We start from the raw sequence: 18,295 nt of genomic DNA, 5'->3' as shown, positions 1-18,295 counted from the left end.
ATAGTTCAGTGTCATTTATATAATTGGTGAAGACTACTGTGAGCAGCTACAGCTTAATTTTCTTCTTCTATTGTTTAATGTTGTCTTAACTTCCTGCAATTGATCCGAAAGTCTGAACTGTCGATCAAAAGAATGATTTCACTCTGCAAATGATCTGAACCACGGTTCAGTTTGATCTGGAGCGACACCACCTCTTTTGGTCAGACAAAGTTTTGGTCCATTGGTCCCAGGCTCCTTTCACACTGGTTATTTTGGTTAAACTAAATCAGGTTGTTTGTAATGTATCTAGGAAAAATGGATAACTGCTTTTTTATCCTCTCTACTAACCACCCATCCCCTCCTTGTTTCCATCCTGGCATTCTGTCTGTCCTGCTTCCCTGTTTCACCAGGAGAGACCTAAGAGTGCCTTGGAGCGCCTGTCCTCACCCACAGAAGCCTCGCAGCTCGCGAGCAGCCAGCCTCGAGGACGAATGACCGCGGAGGAGCAGCTGGAGCGGATGAAGCGCCACCAGAAGGCGCTGGTTCGCGAGCGCAAGAGGAACCTCAGCCAGGGGGACCGCTCCTGCACGGGCCTCTCCACCTCCGCCGTCACCACCCAGCACTCCTCCTCCAGGATGCCCTCCACCTCCTCTGACGCTCCGGCCACCGTACGTTACCCCCCTCCCCGGCGCAGCAGCAGCAGACACAGGGAGCACCACCTTCAACCCCCCTGCTGCTAAGCCATCCTGCCACATAATAACCTTGCAGGAATGCTAACACACTAGCACTGTCTGCCATGTAACCAGTGGTTGTTGACATTGGCCGCAAGCACTAACACCCTGATGGGCAGGACGTGGGTGCAGCTGGTTAGCTAGCTTGGTTAACGCTTTAAGAACAATGGGAGACAAAACGAGGGGGACTGAGATGCAATGCTTGGCTGGTGTATTTGGACTGGGACAGAGTAGCTCCCTGTTTATTTTTTTAAAGGTTCGGGGGTTAAAGTGAACCGTGTTAACACTGCCCCCTAGTGGGACCTCACTGACACAATTCTGAATGTAAATCTATTGAGTAAAGGAGGGAAAGGAAGGTGTCATACCTCCTACCTTCCTCTGTTTTAGCACCAGGAAGTAGAGAAAAGAGCCCATTTATGTACATCTACATACCGTGTACTTGTACACTTTTATTTATTTACTGAGGGATATTTTCAGTACACAGTTGTACAGTTCTATTTTGTAGAGATTTGGTATATAGTACATATAGAGGAGTGGCGGAAATGTTGGGAAATTGAAGTTTTCAGGTTGATGAAATGAAGAAAGAGGCAATGCTAGTGGCACCAATCATGATCATACCTCCCTGCTTTCTTTTCTTCAGGATATATCCAAGTGCCTTTTTTTGCTGATGATCCTTTTGCCTTTGTCCCAAATTTACCTCCTTTAATCGACATTAGAATCAATCATGGTTTGTTTAACGCACACACGTCTCCACTGCAGAATCATAGGAACGATGAAGAGCTAGCATTGAGGAAGATGTAGACGACTAAAGGACGACTTTGACATGTGACCTAAAGCTAGCTTACCGCTGCATGTGCCCCTTGGTTTCGGTGAAGGATGCTAGCAATGCTAACATGCCTGAGGTGGAAAAGCAATACAGAAACATTCAAAATGTCAGACTTCTGCCAAGATAAAATTATATAACTACATATATTGGAAGTATTATCACAGGTTCACAGACTGCTATGAGATCTGCCTGTAATCAGGAATACACAGTCTGTGATCTTCTGCCACTACATCTTCACCTCGTTTTAGTGCATATAACCATGAACGCCAGAGCTTATTTTATTGTATCCACTCCACCAGCGCAAAACATGTTTACACAGTTTTATATTTGAATTAACATCTCATTAACACAGCCTTTTCTTCTACGGAAGCTTTACTTTTGTCGTTTTACAGTGGTTGAGAATGACATTGCCGAGACTAAAGTTGGGAGGAGAAGCTTTGCTCTAATCTGAGTACTTTTTAAGTGGCCTATGCTGTGCTGTTTTATGCAACGTAAATATAGAGGAAAGGTCCGAGCAACTGGGGTGAAAAGCAATAATGAGTATGAACAAGGAGCAGACATCTTGTCACGGGAAATGTGTGTGGGAAGACACAAGGGACAGTTTAGTATGTACAGTGGAACATTTTGAATTGCATTAAACAAATTTAAAGCTAGGGTTGGTCATCCTGGAAAAACTAGCGAGAGCAGGATACACTTACAGAAAAATGTAACTCATACTCATATTTTGTTTAATAAATTACAAAACTGTCATTTTCTGGTGACAGACCAATGAAATATTTTACCATGTGCGTGTCACAGCCCAGTTTTGGTTCTTGATGGCGCTGCTGTCCTCTCCTTGTTTTTCTGACAAGTATTAATCTGGAACGCTTTTCTGCCGTATTGATTTTATCCTTCCGCAGCTACGTACAATATCAAAGAGAAAAAATAGTTCCAGGAAGTTGAAAGAGAAGAATGATAGTATAGAAACGTAGAGACGTGAACAGCTTATCACCAACTAATTCTGTGTAACTGGGAAGCGACGCACAACTCTTGTCCCTTTTTCTTTTCTATCATGTAGAGATTTGCACTTGACAATAAAGAGTTTCCGGCTTCTGAACCTCCTCTTGGCTGTGTTCTTCCTAATCCGGTGGGGGGTTGATGAATCTGTGTCTGCATGGTTTTTCTTTCTCTCTCTCTCTCTCCTTTTGTGTGGGCAATTGATTCTCTTGAGCTCAACAAGGCATGGGATGCAGTGTTTCTCAGAGCATGTGAGCACGACAACAGATCAGACTCTGCTGCAGGCTACTGAAGTGGGAACGATGCATGCATGGCTTTGATGCCCCTTGGATGGATACTCACAAGTACCGCTCACCACACACAAACACACACACACACACACTGGTGAACATTAAGGGAGAAAGATGTGCACAGACTAATCGTCGGCCTGGGTCTCCTCTGTGATAATTACACTTCACATCAATATTTCAAATGTCTGGATAAACTTCTTGCTCCAGTTATTCTTGGAAGCTGAGAAACATTAAACCATATTTGTCTCCTACCTGAGGCACAGCTCACTGCAGCAACGTCACATATGTAACCAAAAAGCCTCGGAGGTAATTCTGTATGTAGCATTTTTATACATATTGTTTAAATTCTTCCAACACCACAGCAGTGCTATTACCGATGTTAGCCACTGCTTCCAGTCACAGAAAGATTGTCACTGCTCTTCTTGCCTTCCACTGCTCCCTCCCTCTATCTGACTTTGTCTTTGCTTTCACTTGATTGAAGAGTAAACATGTTGTAAGTATGTTTTTTATTAACCATCACTGATCTATAAAATGACTTGGGCTGCTAATAGTGATCACAAAATCAATTAATATTATACATTTGTTCAGTAACACTGGTGTTTTGGGGATTAATTGACTTAACTTATGAACCCACATGCAGTAGGCAGAACGCAAGTGTTTTTCTGAGTCGTCTGCGTAACTCTGACTCCGGCTCTTTCTAGGTGTTTGATTGGCGGGAGGAGCGACTGGGGGCAGAGGGTCAGAGCGATGAAGGATGGAACCAAGTGAGGGAGAGAGGCAGGTTCCAATCTGATGAGTGGGTGACGCTGACCGCAGCCCACATACGAGAGGTGGACGTGGAGCCATTTGACTACGACCTGGACATCAGCCGGGAGGTAAAGATGATGATAAAGATTATGAAAATAATAACAATCCTGCACAGTTGTGATGCATCTCACTTCCTCTTTGACAACATCCATACTCTCACACAACAGGAAAAGATCTAAGGGTGTTATTTCCCACTTTTATCTCTAATTTGTTTGTCAAATTTTTAGCCTCATATTTGTGTATTTGCTGACCAAATTAATTCAGATGAAAGTTATCATTGTATCCGCAGCCTTTCCCTCATGAGAAAAAAAGATGTACAGTACATGAAAGAGAAAATGCTCAAGGGGATTGAATCCTCTGAATGTGTCTCTGTATGAGAGCTCGACACACAGGGACTGTCTAGGTCAGGTTCTTGAGACAGACTTCCATTGGGTTTGTTTGGAAGCAACCTTGTTCAAAGCCTTGTGTGTGCTTGTTCCAGAACTTTGTGCTCACATCGGTAAAAAGCAATCACATTCTTATTTTGAAAAGTTTATTGCAGCAGCAGAACATCGTGTTCGGCTTCTATGCTTCGACTTCATCACTTCCCCAGATATGATCGCATTGATATAAATGGGGGTGATAAGCAAATATTTGGAAAACCCCTGCCAGGCCCACAGGTGGATGCTGGGGGGGGGGGGGCAGCAATACTGGCGTAGGGCAGCAGAGGCAAGCAAAAGGGAGAGATGGGAAATCTTTGGAGCTTAAATAGACCCCATCAAATTAGGAGGGTGTGTATTATAGAGGGTTGTGGAGAGTGTGGCAGGTCACATGATCAGTGCAGCTCGAGTTGGCTGCCTGAACTTGCTCCCGAGCCTCGCTCCATTTATTTTTGTGTTTAAATCAACGTATTTGAAACCGTTCAAAAATCGAAATATCACAATGACAGGTTAGATATCTTGTGAGTAGGAATAATGTTCTTTTCATTTTGCATACAGTACATTTTCTCCTGACTCTGTAAATGTGATTATTTCCATTTTGACAAAAGCTGATTTCTTGATTTGGATTATTTCATGTTAGTTGTTTTAAAGGTTTTAATTTAAGATCCACAGATTAAGCTCCTCTGACTAAACGTAACAATCCTACCCCTTAATCTAAAAGGGAATTCTTTAATATTATCATGGGATTAACACAGTATATTACCAAGCAAGTTTCATAATTCATTGTTTATCGGAAGAATACAACAAGTCATTTAGTTTTGCTGTAGTATCCAATACACTACAGCTGGTCTGAATCCATGGGACACCAGTATAAGACTGTCTTTCCAATACGCAGCTGTCCAAACCACAAAAGGTTCCCATCCCGGAGCGCTACATAGAGTCTGACCCTGACGAGCCTGTGAGCCCAGAGGAGCTGGAGGAACGCTCTCGTCGGGCCGAGCGCATCAAGAACCTCGTGGCCAGATCCAGGTAGATGACACACAAATAAATACACTGGAGCTAGGTTGAGTCAGGATGTTAAAGTTTCACCACTAGGGCCATGTTCGTTTTCATAGGATCTTTGTTTTTGAGGCATAAATGGTAACATATCATTTACAATAATGCCAGAAACATGATCGTTCAAACTACCTCGATATTGATTTTAAAGGACACTGACACCTTGTTCATGTGTGTGTATCATCCTGACAGTGTTCACAACATGCAGCCGTCGGCACCATTAGACTTCAGTGAGCTGGACTCGGCTCTGAAGCAGCAGGAGAGGATCATGAACGTGTCCCAGACACTGGCTTCAGAGGCATCGCGCAAGAGCAAACTGGTGGCAGGTTAGTACGCACCCCTTCATTAACAACATGCATCCTCTTAGCTCTAACCTCAGCATCAACCTTCAAATGGGCCGCATGTGCCGTCCCTTTTACATCCCAGTTTTAAAAGCCAAGCGTTTACCTCACAACCAAGTCAGCCCTCAAACAGCCTCATGGAGAAGAAAAGACAACGTGATGTCCTCACTTTGCAGAAATGTCCAGCTGTGCGAGTGTAAACCTCCAATTCATTCTCGCAAAGATATGAATACGAATGTACACACACACACACACACACACACACACACACACACACACACACACACACACACACACACACACACACACACACACACAGTGAATCTAGAAACATAATAAGTCTGGCATCATGTGATGTGTCGTTGTCCCTGGTGTGCAGGGACTGAGTGGCTGGAGAGTCGATGAGCATGTCTGGTCCAGGTATATCTGCCATTTTCCCCTTCTTGTGCTGTGGATTAATCATTATGTTTGTTGTCTGACCCGAAATGTGCACAGCTTACATTACACCAGCCTCGAACTCCGCTCACTTACACCTTTCTTTTAAAATGTCCCAGTGATGTACATACAACATTGTTTTTTTTTCTTTTATGCCAAGTAAATCTATGAGAAAACGAATCTGTCATCAACCAAACTTTCTGCGTAAAAATCATTTCACCTTTGGTTTGCTGTTGGGAATTTCTTCCTTGTTCATATCAAGTCAGTGTAAAAAGAAAATCTGTGTGGAGTGCTGGTTTCTTTGTCTTTAGAAAGGGCTGCTTCAGGGAAATGTGGTGACCTGTCTTTGTGTAAGTGGTGTTTTGGTGTGAGTTGTGTGTTTTCGTTTGATTCTTTTCTTTCTTGTAGGTATAAGAATATTCACACTATTATGCACGTTGCTTTGTGCAGCTCCTGTGTTTCCTGTGAATATAACATTTTACTGGTGTAAAGCAGTCTAGACCAAATAGGCCAAACAGATTGTTTTGTCATACCTCTGCCAAGACCCAACTGGCCCCTTATGAAACAACATTTAAATTCACTAGATCTGGATTTTTGTTTAGTTCTGCACCAAAATTCACACACTCATAAATTCCATTTCCCTAAACAGGTCAGATTTTTTTCCATCAAGAGACATGAATTATCTTTTGAGAAATGAATACAAATGTTGAAAAAATGATGAATCTGAAGAAAAAGGAAAAAAAATAACTTTATTCTTTAATGGGTTTTTTCTTGGTTCAAGCCGTCCTCCTCCACACAATTTCATGGAAAAGGTTAGTTTTTGTGTAATCCTGCAAAAAACCAACGTAGACGAAAACATAACCTCCTCGGTGGAGGAGGATGACAGAGGTATCACATTATGTTAAATAACACAAAACTATAAACTGTTCAAAGAGACTGGGAGCTGTTTGCCCTCATGAAGGCTGCTGGAAACCTGTTAAAATCATACATTCTTATGCAAATGAAATGTGTGGTTCATTTGTATGAACACGTCTGTAAATTGAAGGTGTGTTTGCATGATTTAATTCCTCTTGTGTTTCCTTCTTCTCAGCCAAAGCTGCTGCAGAGCACTGACCCGCAGGAACGACCACCGCCACCAAACACAAGGAGGGAGGGAAGGAGCCAATCGGTTTTTTTAACAGATTCACTTGTAACGAAGCTCACGAGGCAAAGAGCTACATACATGTTTCTAACAGTGTGTTGAGTTGCAGTTTTTAAATAGACTCGAGTTTCATTGCTTCTGCACTTACATGGCACAGTCAAGTCATAATTTATAAACAAGTAAATTGTTCTTTTTTTTAAACTAATCTACAATGACCCGTTCTGCAGTTTGCTCTGTGTTTTTACGAGTAACTAAAAAGAGTGAAATAAAAGCCGACATGCTCAGATAACTGCAGTAATGTTTTCACATTAACTATTTATTACGTGGCTTATTTTTGATCGTGTTATTTCTACTGTATAGTTTCTCAACACTGTCCCCCAACGATCACGCTCCTGTCGACTTCGAGCGGCAATAGTCAGCACACAAAATAAATATTACATTAAACAAGTTCATTATTTGTTGTCTATTTCCTTGAAATGTCAAAAATATAATAGAATATATTATAATATACAATCATTTGTGTCGTGCAGGAAATAGAGGGGGTCGTCCACCAACCAGAAGGTCGGTGGTTCGATCCCCAGACTGCCCCTAATGGTGTGGGATAGAAATAGAAGTACTGAATGATGTGTGTGTGAATGGGAGAATGTGACGTGTTCTGTAAAGTGCTTTGAGTGGTCGGTAAGACTGTAAAAGTGCTGTATAAATACAGTCCATTAAAAGTCTGTATGTGTCATAATGTTCATATCACATACAGGATAATATTCAATTTAAAGGCATATAGATGCTGATGTATATTTGATGTTGTTGCCCAGGTTGATGTTCAGTTTTGTCTTAGTATAATGTTCTATATCATCCGTCCTGTCCTGTACAGAGAGAGCTGTTCAAAGTGCTTCAGCACAAGAGAATATTCACTTGTACTAAATGATAAACAGTGTTTGACATGTGTGTATGTGGTGGAGAAGTGCTGACATCAAACAGGAGCAATGGAGGAGACACTTTGTAAAAGTCCCAAAGAGGCAGCGCACTCAGTGAAAGCATCTGTGTGACAGATGTAACAGAGCGAGGTCGGTCAGTGAAGTTAATGCAGGCGTCGGTGTGAGGGGGGGGGACAGCCGCAGGAGGAGGAGCAGAGGTGAAGGTAAAGGAAAATAAGACTGAGCTAAAATGAGGTGTTTTACACAAGATATAAACTTAATTGTCATCTAGAGAGTTCTGCCAGGAAAATGATAATGAAAATTATAGAACTTAGTTTGTAAGAATGTACTTTAAATAGAAATACTAGAAATACATTTCCCCCATAAAATGTTCATTATTAGCAATTTTTGGTCTATGTACATGTTTTAGGCACATTTACATTTATTATGGGTGTTCAAGTTTGGCACAGAGTTGAATGAAGAATCCAGAATCTGCACATCCCAGAGGAGCTTCCTTGTCCTGATATCAGTGGCCTCTCCCTCCTCCTTCGGCCTTGTTAGGACAGTGCCTCACTCTGTGTAGGTCTTTGGCTGAGGCCGACGTTCTTTGGCCTCTTCATGGTTTCCTGTGGGATCTCAAGGTATTTGTCGCCGTCCTGGACACCTGTTGCCTTCTGGTAGTTCAGTCCCCTCAGTTCTGATCATCGTGTCTCTACCATCTGACCTCACTGATCTAGTGCAGATGACACTGATATGTTTGCTGTAGATTCTGGGGATGTGGATCAGTTGATGCCTCTCCCGACACACACAGCTTGATGTCACCCATGTGAAGGAGGTGGCTGCTGGTTGCTCCACTCTTTGTGGAGTACAGGGACAGTGCATCTCTTTGGTAAATGCTCCACTTGATGGCAACTTGTTCAGTTAGCTTTGAGTTGGCCTCTCAGGTCGTTTTCCACAGTCCTGTTGATTTCTTGATGAAGGCTCCGAGTGTCCTGTAGATGTTGTATATTCCATGTTCTATATAATGCCTTATATAATGCAGAATGATGCACAGATTACTATTCAACAAAAATAGTCGAAGCTGCTGTGTTTTCACTTTGTTTCAGCTGAGACTTATTTGCAGTCAAAAATATCCAGCCTCAGTCCTCAAAAGTGGAAAACAAGTAAATCTTGTGTTAGAATCATTTGCTCAGTGTTTGATTCTGAGGCGTAATAATCTCAAGGAATGAGACAATGAGCTCCACACAGTACATCTTGTTTTTGTGGCTGAGTGTCACCAGGAAATCTGCACTGTCTCAGCAGTAATGGGAGAAAAATGAAACTGGCATGTTTCACTGGTGTTCTGCAGGAAATTAAAAGAGAAACCAAATCAAACAGTAAATGTGGTTTTGGATTTGAAAAAGAAAAAACTAGCTGTGATTATGACGGCCGATGATCTCAACCCTGTTCTCATTATGTTAGTTTACCTTAGTTTTACAATATCTGTAGTAAATATGAGTTGATATTTTACTACACAGACATCACTGTACTCAGATCTGGTTCCACTGTCGAATTTATGTTTTCTTTGCCTTTTTTTTTATTCAATAGTGTGGTCTTTCAGTTTGAGAACAGGACTCAAAACCACTGCGCTTGCACTCAAACAGCCCCTGTGGGACCATTTCACTCTTCAAAACTACAGCTGGCCTTCTGTTGGTTGCACAAAAAACTCCAAGCAAAGAGAAGAGCACAAGCAGGGGCTACTTGAGTGTTAGCGCAGGGTTTTGGGTGCAAGTGTTAAAAAATCTCTGAACATGAATACATGAACTGACCACGCTTGTGAATAAAGGTAGAGAATTTCATTAGGAGCATGTTTAAAACCAATTTTTTAAATGTAGCTTTTTTATGTTTGAAATAAGTTAATTAAGTTTGAGGAGGAATTTTAATGATATTGCTTTATTTGTGCACTCTTGCTTTAATGTCCTATTGCACATAATTGCATCCAGTTCTTTTGATAGATTTGTCTCACACACACACACACACACACACTTTACTGCCACATGTTTCTGCTCAGGGTTTAACATTTTTATATATTATCAACAGAGTAAAACTTGTTTACCTACAAACAGCTTTGTGACTCTGAAACCCAGAAAATGTGGAGCACAGATGAAATTAGGCCTGAAGGTTATTTATTACAACCCACTTACTCAAAATACACTTGTCTAAATGCACATACAGCGAAATTCACCTGTTCTCGTCCTCAAGGTGTTCTCAGTGAATGTAATACTATTAAAGTGATAAAATACAATTCTAAATCTGACAGATCATAATTTTTCAAGAAACTCATGAAATATGTTTGAAGTACACAACCCTGAAATGATTTAGACATGTCAGTTATTGTCCGTTTGGCTGCACTGGTTAATACACACATAATATGTACATATATCTGCATTACCAGTTTCCATGTAAACTATATTCCATCATCTCTCAGTGAATAGTTTCAACATACATGTCAAAATAAAATTAACAACCTCACTAGAGAGGAAATCCACAGAGGCCTTCTGATGATTTTAAATTTTACATCGTTTCCATTCATTAGGATTTTCGGCTCAGTTTACATCCCCCCCCAGCAGAACCTTCATGATACTGATCGAACTGAGAGCTTCCACAGAAAGTACAGCTGAGCGACACTTCCCTTTATTGATGTTTAAACAAAATAAGAACTGGACCATTCGGCATCTAATCACGATCTAACACAACTTAACCAAACTTAACCTGCGGACTGAATTTTATGCCAACATGCACACCACGATGAGATGAGTGCTTGTGTAGAGAACTCCTTTCCACATAGTCGAAGAACTACAATGATGGGTGATCGACAACAGTTTAACAAATAATGTCAAAATGTACAAATCTGAGATTACAAAAAGTAATTCCCGTTGGCCCTATACCGACTTCACAAAGGTCATTTTGAAGCCGGGTTTCGGTTCCTCGCTCCTGCTGTCAGAGCCGCGCTCAGCCAGGTCTGAGGTCTGTTCCTTACTGACGGGACTGCAGTCTGTGTCCTGGGCGTCTGTGGGTTCTTCTTCACTAGTGGACTTCACTGGCTCAGGTTCTTCTGTCTGATTGTCCACTGGTGGAGCAGGGAGCGAATCTGGCTCTGGCTCAGGCTGTGGATAACAACAAAAACATGAGATTTTGAAGATGAAGATAGATTTTTGTCTGTCCACAAATAATCTGTGAGACAACATGATCTCTTAAATCTATGGATCTGGAGTGATCAGTCAAATATTCACCGATCAGAAGTTATTAGGACTTTCTTTGTGTTTGTGTTTGTTTGATTCACTCTAGAGTTTATTAGACACATGTTTAAACCTGCTACACAACACGAGACGTAACATGAAGCACACAGACGGGACATCAGGGTTAAAGTGACCGGAACGATCCAGAGTCATGATCCAACATCATTGATTAATAACTAAATACATGTGATTATCAGTTTGTGTGTGAAGAGGGACAGATGAACACACACACACACTCCTGCAGACAGACGTTCTTCCCTCAGATTACGACGTAACGCTGTGTTTAAACTTCATTATTACAGAATAAGCGACGCCTCGTTTATCCAGGAACATAAATATGAATTCAGCAGGTTTTTATAAAGATCAGTTCTAAGTGTGACGATTAGAAAACACCAGAGGAGCAGAGGCACTTGTTGACCTGCAGAGTAATTCTCATCAGTGCTGTGGTATAGTTCATATTTGTCTGACTGATTGTATTAGCTGATGAAAAAGCAGCTATGTTCAGTAATATACAAAATTGTGGATGCGATACATTGAGATGCATCGTTGTGCATTCAAATCGCTGACTGCTGAATCCTAATGGAATCGTGAGGCTAGTGAAAGTGCACACCTCTACTGTTAATCAGCATCCGTGAGAGGCTGAATAAAACATTTGCCTCCTGTGGTGAAGCAAATCTGCAGACCAACAAAGTCTTTTTGCATTCACGCGTGTGTGACTGTGCCCTGAATGTCATTCTTTGCCTAAAGCCCCTGCAGTCATCTCAAACTGAATTTCTGAACCATTCAGATGATGCTCGGACCATTTCAGATTGAATTCATGAACGCTCCCTAACTATCATGTTGGTAATTTAGCCTCTGGGCTTATTTAACACTGGGCGTAGACATTTACCTTCCTATTTATGACAGTTTTGTGTGTGCTCTTTGGCAGTCACACCCTATTCTGCACACAGAATTTCACTCAATTTGAGCAGGGCTGCTAACTCCCATGCCACATTTCATCGGTCATTGTCTCATGCAGTGAAAGTGAAAAACATCTTTTAAGTGATAATGTCATTGTGTGAGGCGGATACTGACGGCTCGAGACAGAGCTGCACAACTTCTCTTCTTTTACTCTGTCATCAAGCTTTAGATGAAAAACTTACTGTCCCTGGTTCTGACGTCGCTTTATTGTTAGACTAACCTGTAAAATAATTGCAACCCGTAGCAGCCATCTGTCTACTATTCAACTGTGATCCATTATCATGTGTTTGCTTTATGTAGTTCACTCTTTTAAATACTGAATGTTGCATAGGTCACCACAATATACTTACATGGGAACTATTCAAATAACAAATCGTATTTGACAGAAGGGCTTTCACAGGACCATGAACCTCATGAATAATTTTCCTCACAAATGAATAGACATGCTGAAAGAATACAAAGAAGATGTGTGGATGGACAGTGTTTCACTTGGACACTGCGTTAAAGAGAGAAAGAAAAAAAAGGTTTGTGTGTAATGTTAAATTACATACACTATATGGACAAAAGTATTGGGACACACCTCTTAATGATTGAATTAAGGCGTTTCATTCAGTCCCATTGCCACAGATGTATAAATCAAGCACCTAGCCATGCGGTCTGGCTTTACAAACATTTGTTAAAGAATGGGTCGTTCTAAAGAGCTCACTGAATTCAACGCTCTGCTGAGTCAATAACTGCAGAGTTTCATAACCTCCTCTGGCATTAACATAAAAACTGTGCACCAGGAGCTTCATGACATGGGTTTCCATGGCAGAGCAGCTGCATGCCCGCCTTATATCACCAAGCACAATGCCAGGCGTCGAGGGAGCGGTGTAAAGCATGCCTTTACAGAGATTGGTCTCTGGAGAAGTGGTAACTTGTTCTGTGGAGTGATGAATCACGCTTTCTCTGTCTGGCAGTCTGATGGACGAGTCAGAGTTTGGCGAATGCCAGGAGAACCTTACCTTCCTGTCTGCATTGTGCCAACTGTAAAGTTTGGTTGAGGAGGGATAATACCATGGGGTTGTTTTTCAGGGGTTGGCCTAGGCCCCTCAATCCCAGTGAAGGGAAATCTTAATGCTTCAGCTTACCAAGACATTTTGGACAATTCTATGCTTCCAACTTTGTGCCCCAGTGCACAAAGCAAGGTCCATAAAGGCAAGGTTGGGCGAGTTTAGTGTGGAAGAGCCCTGACCTCTACCCCATCGAACACCTTTGGGCTGCCAAAGGGGGGACCAACTCCATATTAATGCCAATGAATTTAGAATGGGATGTCATATAAGCTCCTCCCAATACTTTTGTCAATATAGTGGATCTGGTTTATATTAATATCCAAAATCCATATAGATATGCTTTATCTACTCCTGGTTTTCTATTTGCCCTCTCATCCTGGTCTGGATGAATCCTCACCTCACTGAAACCCAGGCCGCAGTGTCTCCGGTTCCGGCCGGACAGTTTCCCATCCATGCCCTGCTGGTACTGCATCTCCAGCTGCTCGTTCATCTTCCTATCTTCCTGCCCTGCAGAGGAGACACCAGTCACAGCAGGCACACCCAGCCATTACAGGCCTATCCATGCATGGATAGATCTGTACGGCGGATGTGTAGTGGGAGAGCCGGGTTAATTGCACTGGGTTTAAGGATGAGGCAGCATGGGTAAGTGCATGCCACTTACCCATGGACAGTAGTTTGAGTTTGGACACATTTTTACTTGAACACAACAAATAAAGCCTTTTACAAATGGAGCTTACCACTACGGAACTGGGAAGTAGACTTGTGGTCACCAATGATGAGGCGTCCTGTGTGTTCTTTCTGTAGAAGAGAAACATTCAATTTTCATCGGTCACAACTTCTCCAAAGGTTATAGCGACTATAACAAACTAAAGAAACATTTTATTCATTTAATCGATGATGTGAACTGAATTCAAAGTGATGCAAAACAAACCTTGCCCGCGCCCATCAACCGTAGGAACTTCTGTTTCCTCTCATTGCTTCCCAGATCCGCTGCTGACCACTGGGTAGATCCATCCTGCCAAGGAGAGACAAGAAGAGTCAACAATTCCACCAAAAACAGGGCGCTCAGGAATTTACAGTTAAATTATATGTAAATTACATATATACACTATTTTTACATTGCAGTGCAGGCTGTCTTCTAACCAACAGGGCTACTCATCCAGTTCCCCTCTGACGTCTCACACTGCATGGATGAACAAGTGACACCGTGACCGCTGGAGCAAGAGGAGGTTACTATCATCTATTGGAGGTATGTTTGATCATATTTATCTTCATTTAAAGTGGAACTGTCAAATATCTGAAGGGTTAAGCTCATTAAAAGAGTCACTAAAGTCATGGAAGAAAAAGATCTTGAAGAAAATGAGACCATGAAGCGTCAAATTCAGACATTTGTAAAGAAGTAGAGAAGTAAACAAACACTGAAATTAGCTTTAGCTAGCTGTTCCTGCTAACCTGTGTGGTTGGTAAAGACACATGTAACCAGGGCAGTGACCTGTATCTTATTTAAAATATATTTTAGGAATTAGCACAAATAAGACTTGAAACATTTTGCACACATTATACATTTTACTGTTAAACCCGTGTTAATGCTTTTATTTACAACTGTGTGCATAATGTAAGTAATGTAGTAAATGGCAAATAATATGTAAGATCCAGTCATTATTCATTGCTATAAAAACACTCTAACGGTTAATCGTAAATCGACTTGACTCTATCTAATACAATGTGTGATATGTTCAGTGCATTAAAGTTTTTAACCAACTTGAATAATTAGTAAACTTTGTCCAGGACCAAAAAAGGAACGTGGTCAGATTTCAAGGTAAAGCTCCGACGTTAGCAAACATGCTAACACGATGCTAGCCTCGTCTAAGAAACTCGTAGCTTTTTTCTGCGGATCATTCACAGTTCTCACAGTTTCACTCACTTCATCTGGAGAAGCGGGTCGTTTGGTTCCGTGTCTGCCCTCCGGGGAACTCATGGTGAACGAAAGCTTCAGTAAAATGTCAATAAAACACCATATCACCGAACTAGCACAAGCTAGCTGGGTTTGTCAACACCGCTCAGTGTCGTCTTCTTCTTCGCTGGTGCTGCAGACTCGCCTCTGTGCTGCCGCCCACTGGGGGTCTGTGATACAACAGTACACTCGGTTGTCAGTTTATTAGGTACACTTTGCATAAACGAATGCAGTCCAACAAAACTGTTCTGTAATAATAAGTCATAATAATAACAACAGGTATGTTACCTCTTGCATTCCATCATTTTTATTTCCATGTATGTTTACAAATAAATATCCCTGTGCCATTCGAAAAGCACAATAAATGATAATATTTACTGTCCAAATTGTGTTGATATTATTATTTTAAATTGCTCAATTTTACTTACGCTTGTATGTTTGAGCTTCAGTGTGCAGAGTTTGACACTGGGAGGGTGTTTTCACATCAGCTGACTTTAAATCGTGATGTTGAGACACCTCTTCGATCATAGTTCAGTGTAACTGGCTTATTGTATGTCAGTATGAAAACTGAGAACGGACTTTGCAGTGAAGTAGGAGGCATCTTGTGAACAATATTCTGGGAATTTGTTTGAAGTATGAGCTGATGTCATTTTACCAGAATTTCCTAATTTGAACAATTTCTAATAAAGACACAAATTACTTTTCTGACTCAAAACATATGTGGGAGGAATCTTTAATAGAACAGTACAGTAGCCTAATCCAATAGGCCTACTGCATTTGGCTCATAATACATGTCTTCGACAACACATGTCATTTATAGAAGGGTAGTTAATGAATTAATTATCTGTGATTTCAATGATCATCTAGAGAAATTTAGATTTTTAAGATTATTATTATTATTATTATTATTATTATTATTATTATTATTATTATTATCAACATTATTATTATTATTAGTAGTAGTAGTAGTAGTAGAAGTTGTAGTAGTTGCAGTAGTAATAGTGTTTATAACACCCTTGTGTTTAAAGGACGCAAGGGCTTACAAACAAATTATTATATACTATATATATGTATATACATATTTTTGACAAATTAATAATCAATAGCCAGCAGTGGAGGTTTATTCAGTATAGCCTCACGTGGACCAAATCAAATTACAGCTTAAATATTGGCGTTTTATTTGTCTATATTCCCATTCCTCACACGTACAGTGTAAAATGACCCTCCACTGATGACCTGCAGTCAAACCACCAAAAGGTGGCGTGAGAGTAGATGTAATAACGAGTGAGCCCAGAGGAGCTCACACCTCTGACAGGACAACCAAACTAAACCCTTCCACAGCACAGTCATGCACAAGAGTTTATGTTTGACGTCAAAAATCTTCTTCAATGGACTTAACGAGCTGTGTCCAACCAAACTGAGGCCACACGTTATGTTTTCCTGTGCTAATTTCGATCAAATAATATTTCATTTTTCTGTATCAGAACGATGATTAATCCCACTTACATTGGCCATGATGGAAAAGAGAAGGCGGCTATTTGTTTTATTAACGGACTTTATCTTGAATTTAATTAGACTTTAAAAATGTTTAAATGATAAACAATCAATGTTGAGAAATTAATCGCATGTGCAAAATATCAGCACACGGGAAACTTTAACACATTAATCTGCTCATTTCTGTCCACAAATCAATTTTTCTTTTTCAATCCATCTAAGAATCTATCTTCATTAGAATACGCGTTTTCAGTTGGAGTGATTTCTGACATATAAGAAAATATTGGTAAGAAAATGTGTGTCCATAACAAAAAGTAATAAAAGCATTTATTTAGTTTTATTTAGACTAAACTGATGCAGGTGACTAGTGCGCGCATGCATACACGAACACGCACACACACACACACACACACACACACACACACACACACACACAGGCACACACGCGCGCGCGCATACACAGAGAAAATAGGTGAAGACAGTTTGCTAAACTGATGAACATGGGTGAATAGAAAGTGTTTTATATTTTAATGGATAAAGAATCACACAAAGCAAGTGACAGACAGATACAGAGAGTGTGTTTATATATTTGGAGCATAAAGCTACGGACGGAGGACATTTTTGGAAAGTGAGGACATTTTTCAACGGGCTGTTTGAGTGTTAAGACTCGATTTAGGGTTGGGGTTAGAATTGGGTTTAGGTTAGGGTTAGGGGCTAGCAAATGCAATTATGCCAAATGCAATTATGCCAATGAGTGTCCTTAATAAGATAGAAGTACAAGAATGTGTGTGTGTCTGTGTGTTTGTGTGTGTGTGAGGGTGTTTGTGTGTGTGACACAGAGAGAGAGAGAGAGAGAGAGAGAGAGAGAGAGAGAGAGGAGGGGTTATCCTGCCTCTGCCTCTTTACCCGACACTGCCCCACACTCTCACTTAACCTCCACACACTGCTGGACGGGAAGTAACTTCACTGACTTCAGAAACCCACGCGCACACACACGCATCCTCCAGATGACAGCTCCTGGGGCTCAGCGGCTCTTCTGACACCGACGTCGGTGTGTTTTGTTGCACCTTGTGATCCTCGGCGGAGCGCAGACAGAGGAGTTACCAAAGTCCCTGACACGCTCCAGCAGCGATGGTGACTTTACGCACGGGATTTGAAGGCTGTTTGAACTGACTCCTCTTGTTCGGTCTCTGCGCTGAAACTCCCCGTCGCCGTCGCATCGAGCCAGGTTTTGCAAGACAGACGCCGCGAGGATCGATTCCGTGTAGTTAAGGTAAGAGGAAAAACTCCTGTTGCATCGTAGGTGCGGAGTGCGCCGCTCTGCGCCCGGGACCGTCCGCCCGGCGCGTCCTCCGGGCAGCTCGCTGTGAGAGTCGCGGCGCGCTCCGGTTATCTCAGCTCCTGCACAACAAACAGCGATGACAGCAGCAGATTCGGGCAGCTTTCGGCTGTGATTAGACTCGGGTCACTCCACATGGCCCAGAATAACACGCTCCAACTCTGTTTTTTTTAAGAAAAGTTCTATAAAAGTTCAATCAAATAGTCAGTGGTGTTATTAATTAATATTATAGCTAAAACCTGAATCAGTGGCACGAAAACTCGTAAACTTAAGTTTGTAATAA

The 18,295-nt window shown here is 41.4% G+C and overlaps 3 protein-coding genes across 26 annotated transcripts in view; 2 read left to right on the top strand and 1 right to left on the bottom strand.

Annotated features, from left to right (window-relative positions):
* The window catches only part of LOC117763646 (pleckstrin homology domain-containing family A member 7-like), a 125,629-nt gene extending 118,158 nt beyond the window's left edge, over window positions 1-7,471 (top strand). For 10 of the 14 annotated variants that reach the window (XM_034588933.1, XM_034588930.1, XM_034588945.1 and 7 more), the window contains 6 exons: window positions 390-647; window positions 3,524-3,697; window positions 4,944-5,077; window positions 5,297-5,430; window positions 5,825-5,865; window positions 6,971-7,471. In XM_034588933.1, the coding sequence (XP_034444824.1) occupies window positions 390-647; window positions 3,524-3,697; window positions 4,944-5,077; window positions 5,297-5,430; window positions 5,825-5,850 (726 nt within the window). In that variant the 3' untranslated portion in view covers window positions 5,851-5,865; window positions 6,971-7,471. Of the gene's footprint in view, window positions 1-389; window positions 1,269-3,523; window positions 3,698-4,943; window positions 5,078-5,296; window positions 5,431-5,824; window positions 5,866-6,970 lie in introns of those variants that run through there. The other 4 variants (XM_034588941.1, XM_034588937.1, XM_034588932.1 and 1 more) reach the window with 3 other exon arrangements.
* A 2,612-nt stretch (window positions 7,472-10,083) lies between these two features.
* Window positions 10,084-15,338, bottom strand: c6h11orf58 (chromosome 6 C11orf58 homolog). 2 transcript variants are annotated; one of them, XM_034589049.1, is made up of 5 exons: window positions 15,143-15,338; window positions 14,157-14,242; window positions 13,963-14,023; window positions 13,623-13,732; window positions 10,084-11,081 (listed from the first exon to the last, which is right to left on the bottom strand). In XM_034589049.1, exons 1-5 carry the CDS (start codon window positions 15,201-15,203, stop codon window positions 10,857-10,859), a joined length of 543 nt encoding a protein of 180 aa, XP_034444940.1. In that variant the 5' UTR covers window positions 15,204-15,338; the 3' UTR covers window positions 10,084-10,856. The 2 variants fall into 2 exon arrangements, with proteins under 2 accessions (XP_034444940.1, XP_034444941.1); XM_034589050.1 differs by having other exon boundaries at window positions 14,157-14,240; window positions 15,150-15,334.
* A 2,231-nt stretch (window positions 15,339-17,569) lies between these two features.
* LOC117763653 (transcription factor SOX-6-like) overlaps window positions 17,570-18,295 on the top strand; it is a 106,358-nt gene continuing 105,632 nt past the window's right edge. For 5 of the 10 annotated variants that reach the window (XM_034588979.1, XM_034588969.1, XM_034588966.1 and 2 more), the window contains exon 1: window positions 17,571-17,946. The gene's annotated coding sequence lies outside the window, so the exon portion shown is untranslated. Of the gene's footprint in view, window positions 17,947-18,295 lie in introns of all 10 variants that reach the window. The other 5 variants (XM_034588971.1, XM_034588972.1, XM_034588968.1 and 2 more) reach the window with 2 other exon arrangements.

This window comes from Hippoglossus hippoglossus, chromosome 6 (assembly GCF_009819705.1).
Source record: "Hippoglossus hippoglossus isolate fHipHip1 chromosome 6, fHipHip1.pri, whole genome shotgun sequence".
In the NCBI taxonomy this organism is placed as follows: Eukaryota; Metazoa; Chordata; class Actinopteri; order Pleuronectiformes; family Pleuronectidae; genus Hippoglossus; species Hippoglossus hippoglossus.
This window is presented reverse-complemented; position numbering and strand designations above follow the sequence as displayed.

Coding starts and splice junctions, on each gene's coding strand:
- c6h11orf58 (XM_034589049.1), bottom strand. CDS start 15,203: ATGAGTTCCCCGGAGGGCAGACACGGAACCAAACGACCCGCTTCTCCA. Junction 14,243..15,142: donor TTCTCCAGATGAAGTGAGTG/AAACTGTGAGAA, acceptor TCTCTCCTTGGC/AGGATGGATCTACCCAGTGG. Junction 11,082..13,622: donor GCGGCCTGGGTTTCAGTGAG/GTGAGGATTCAT, acceptor TGTTATCCACAG/CCTGAGCCAGAGCCAGATTC.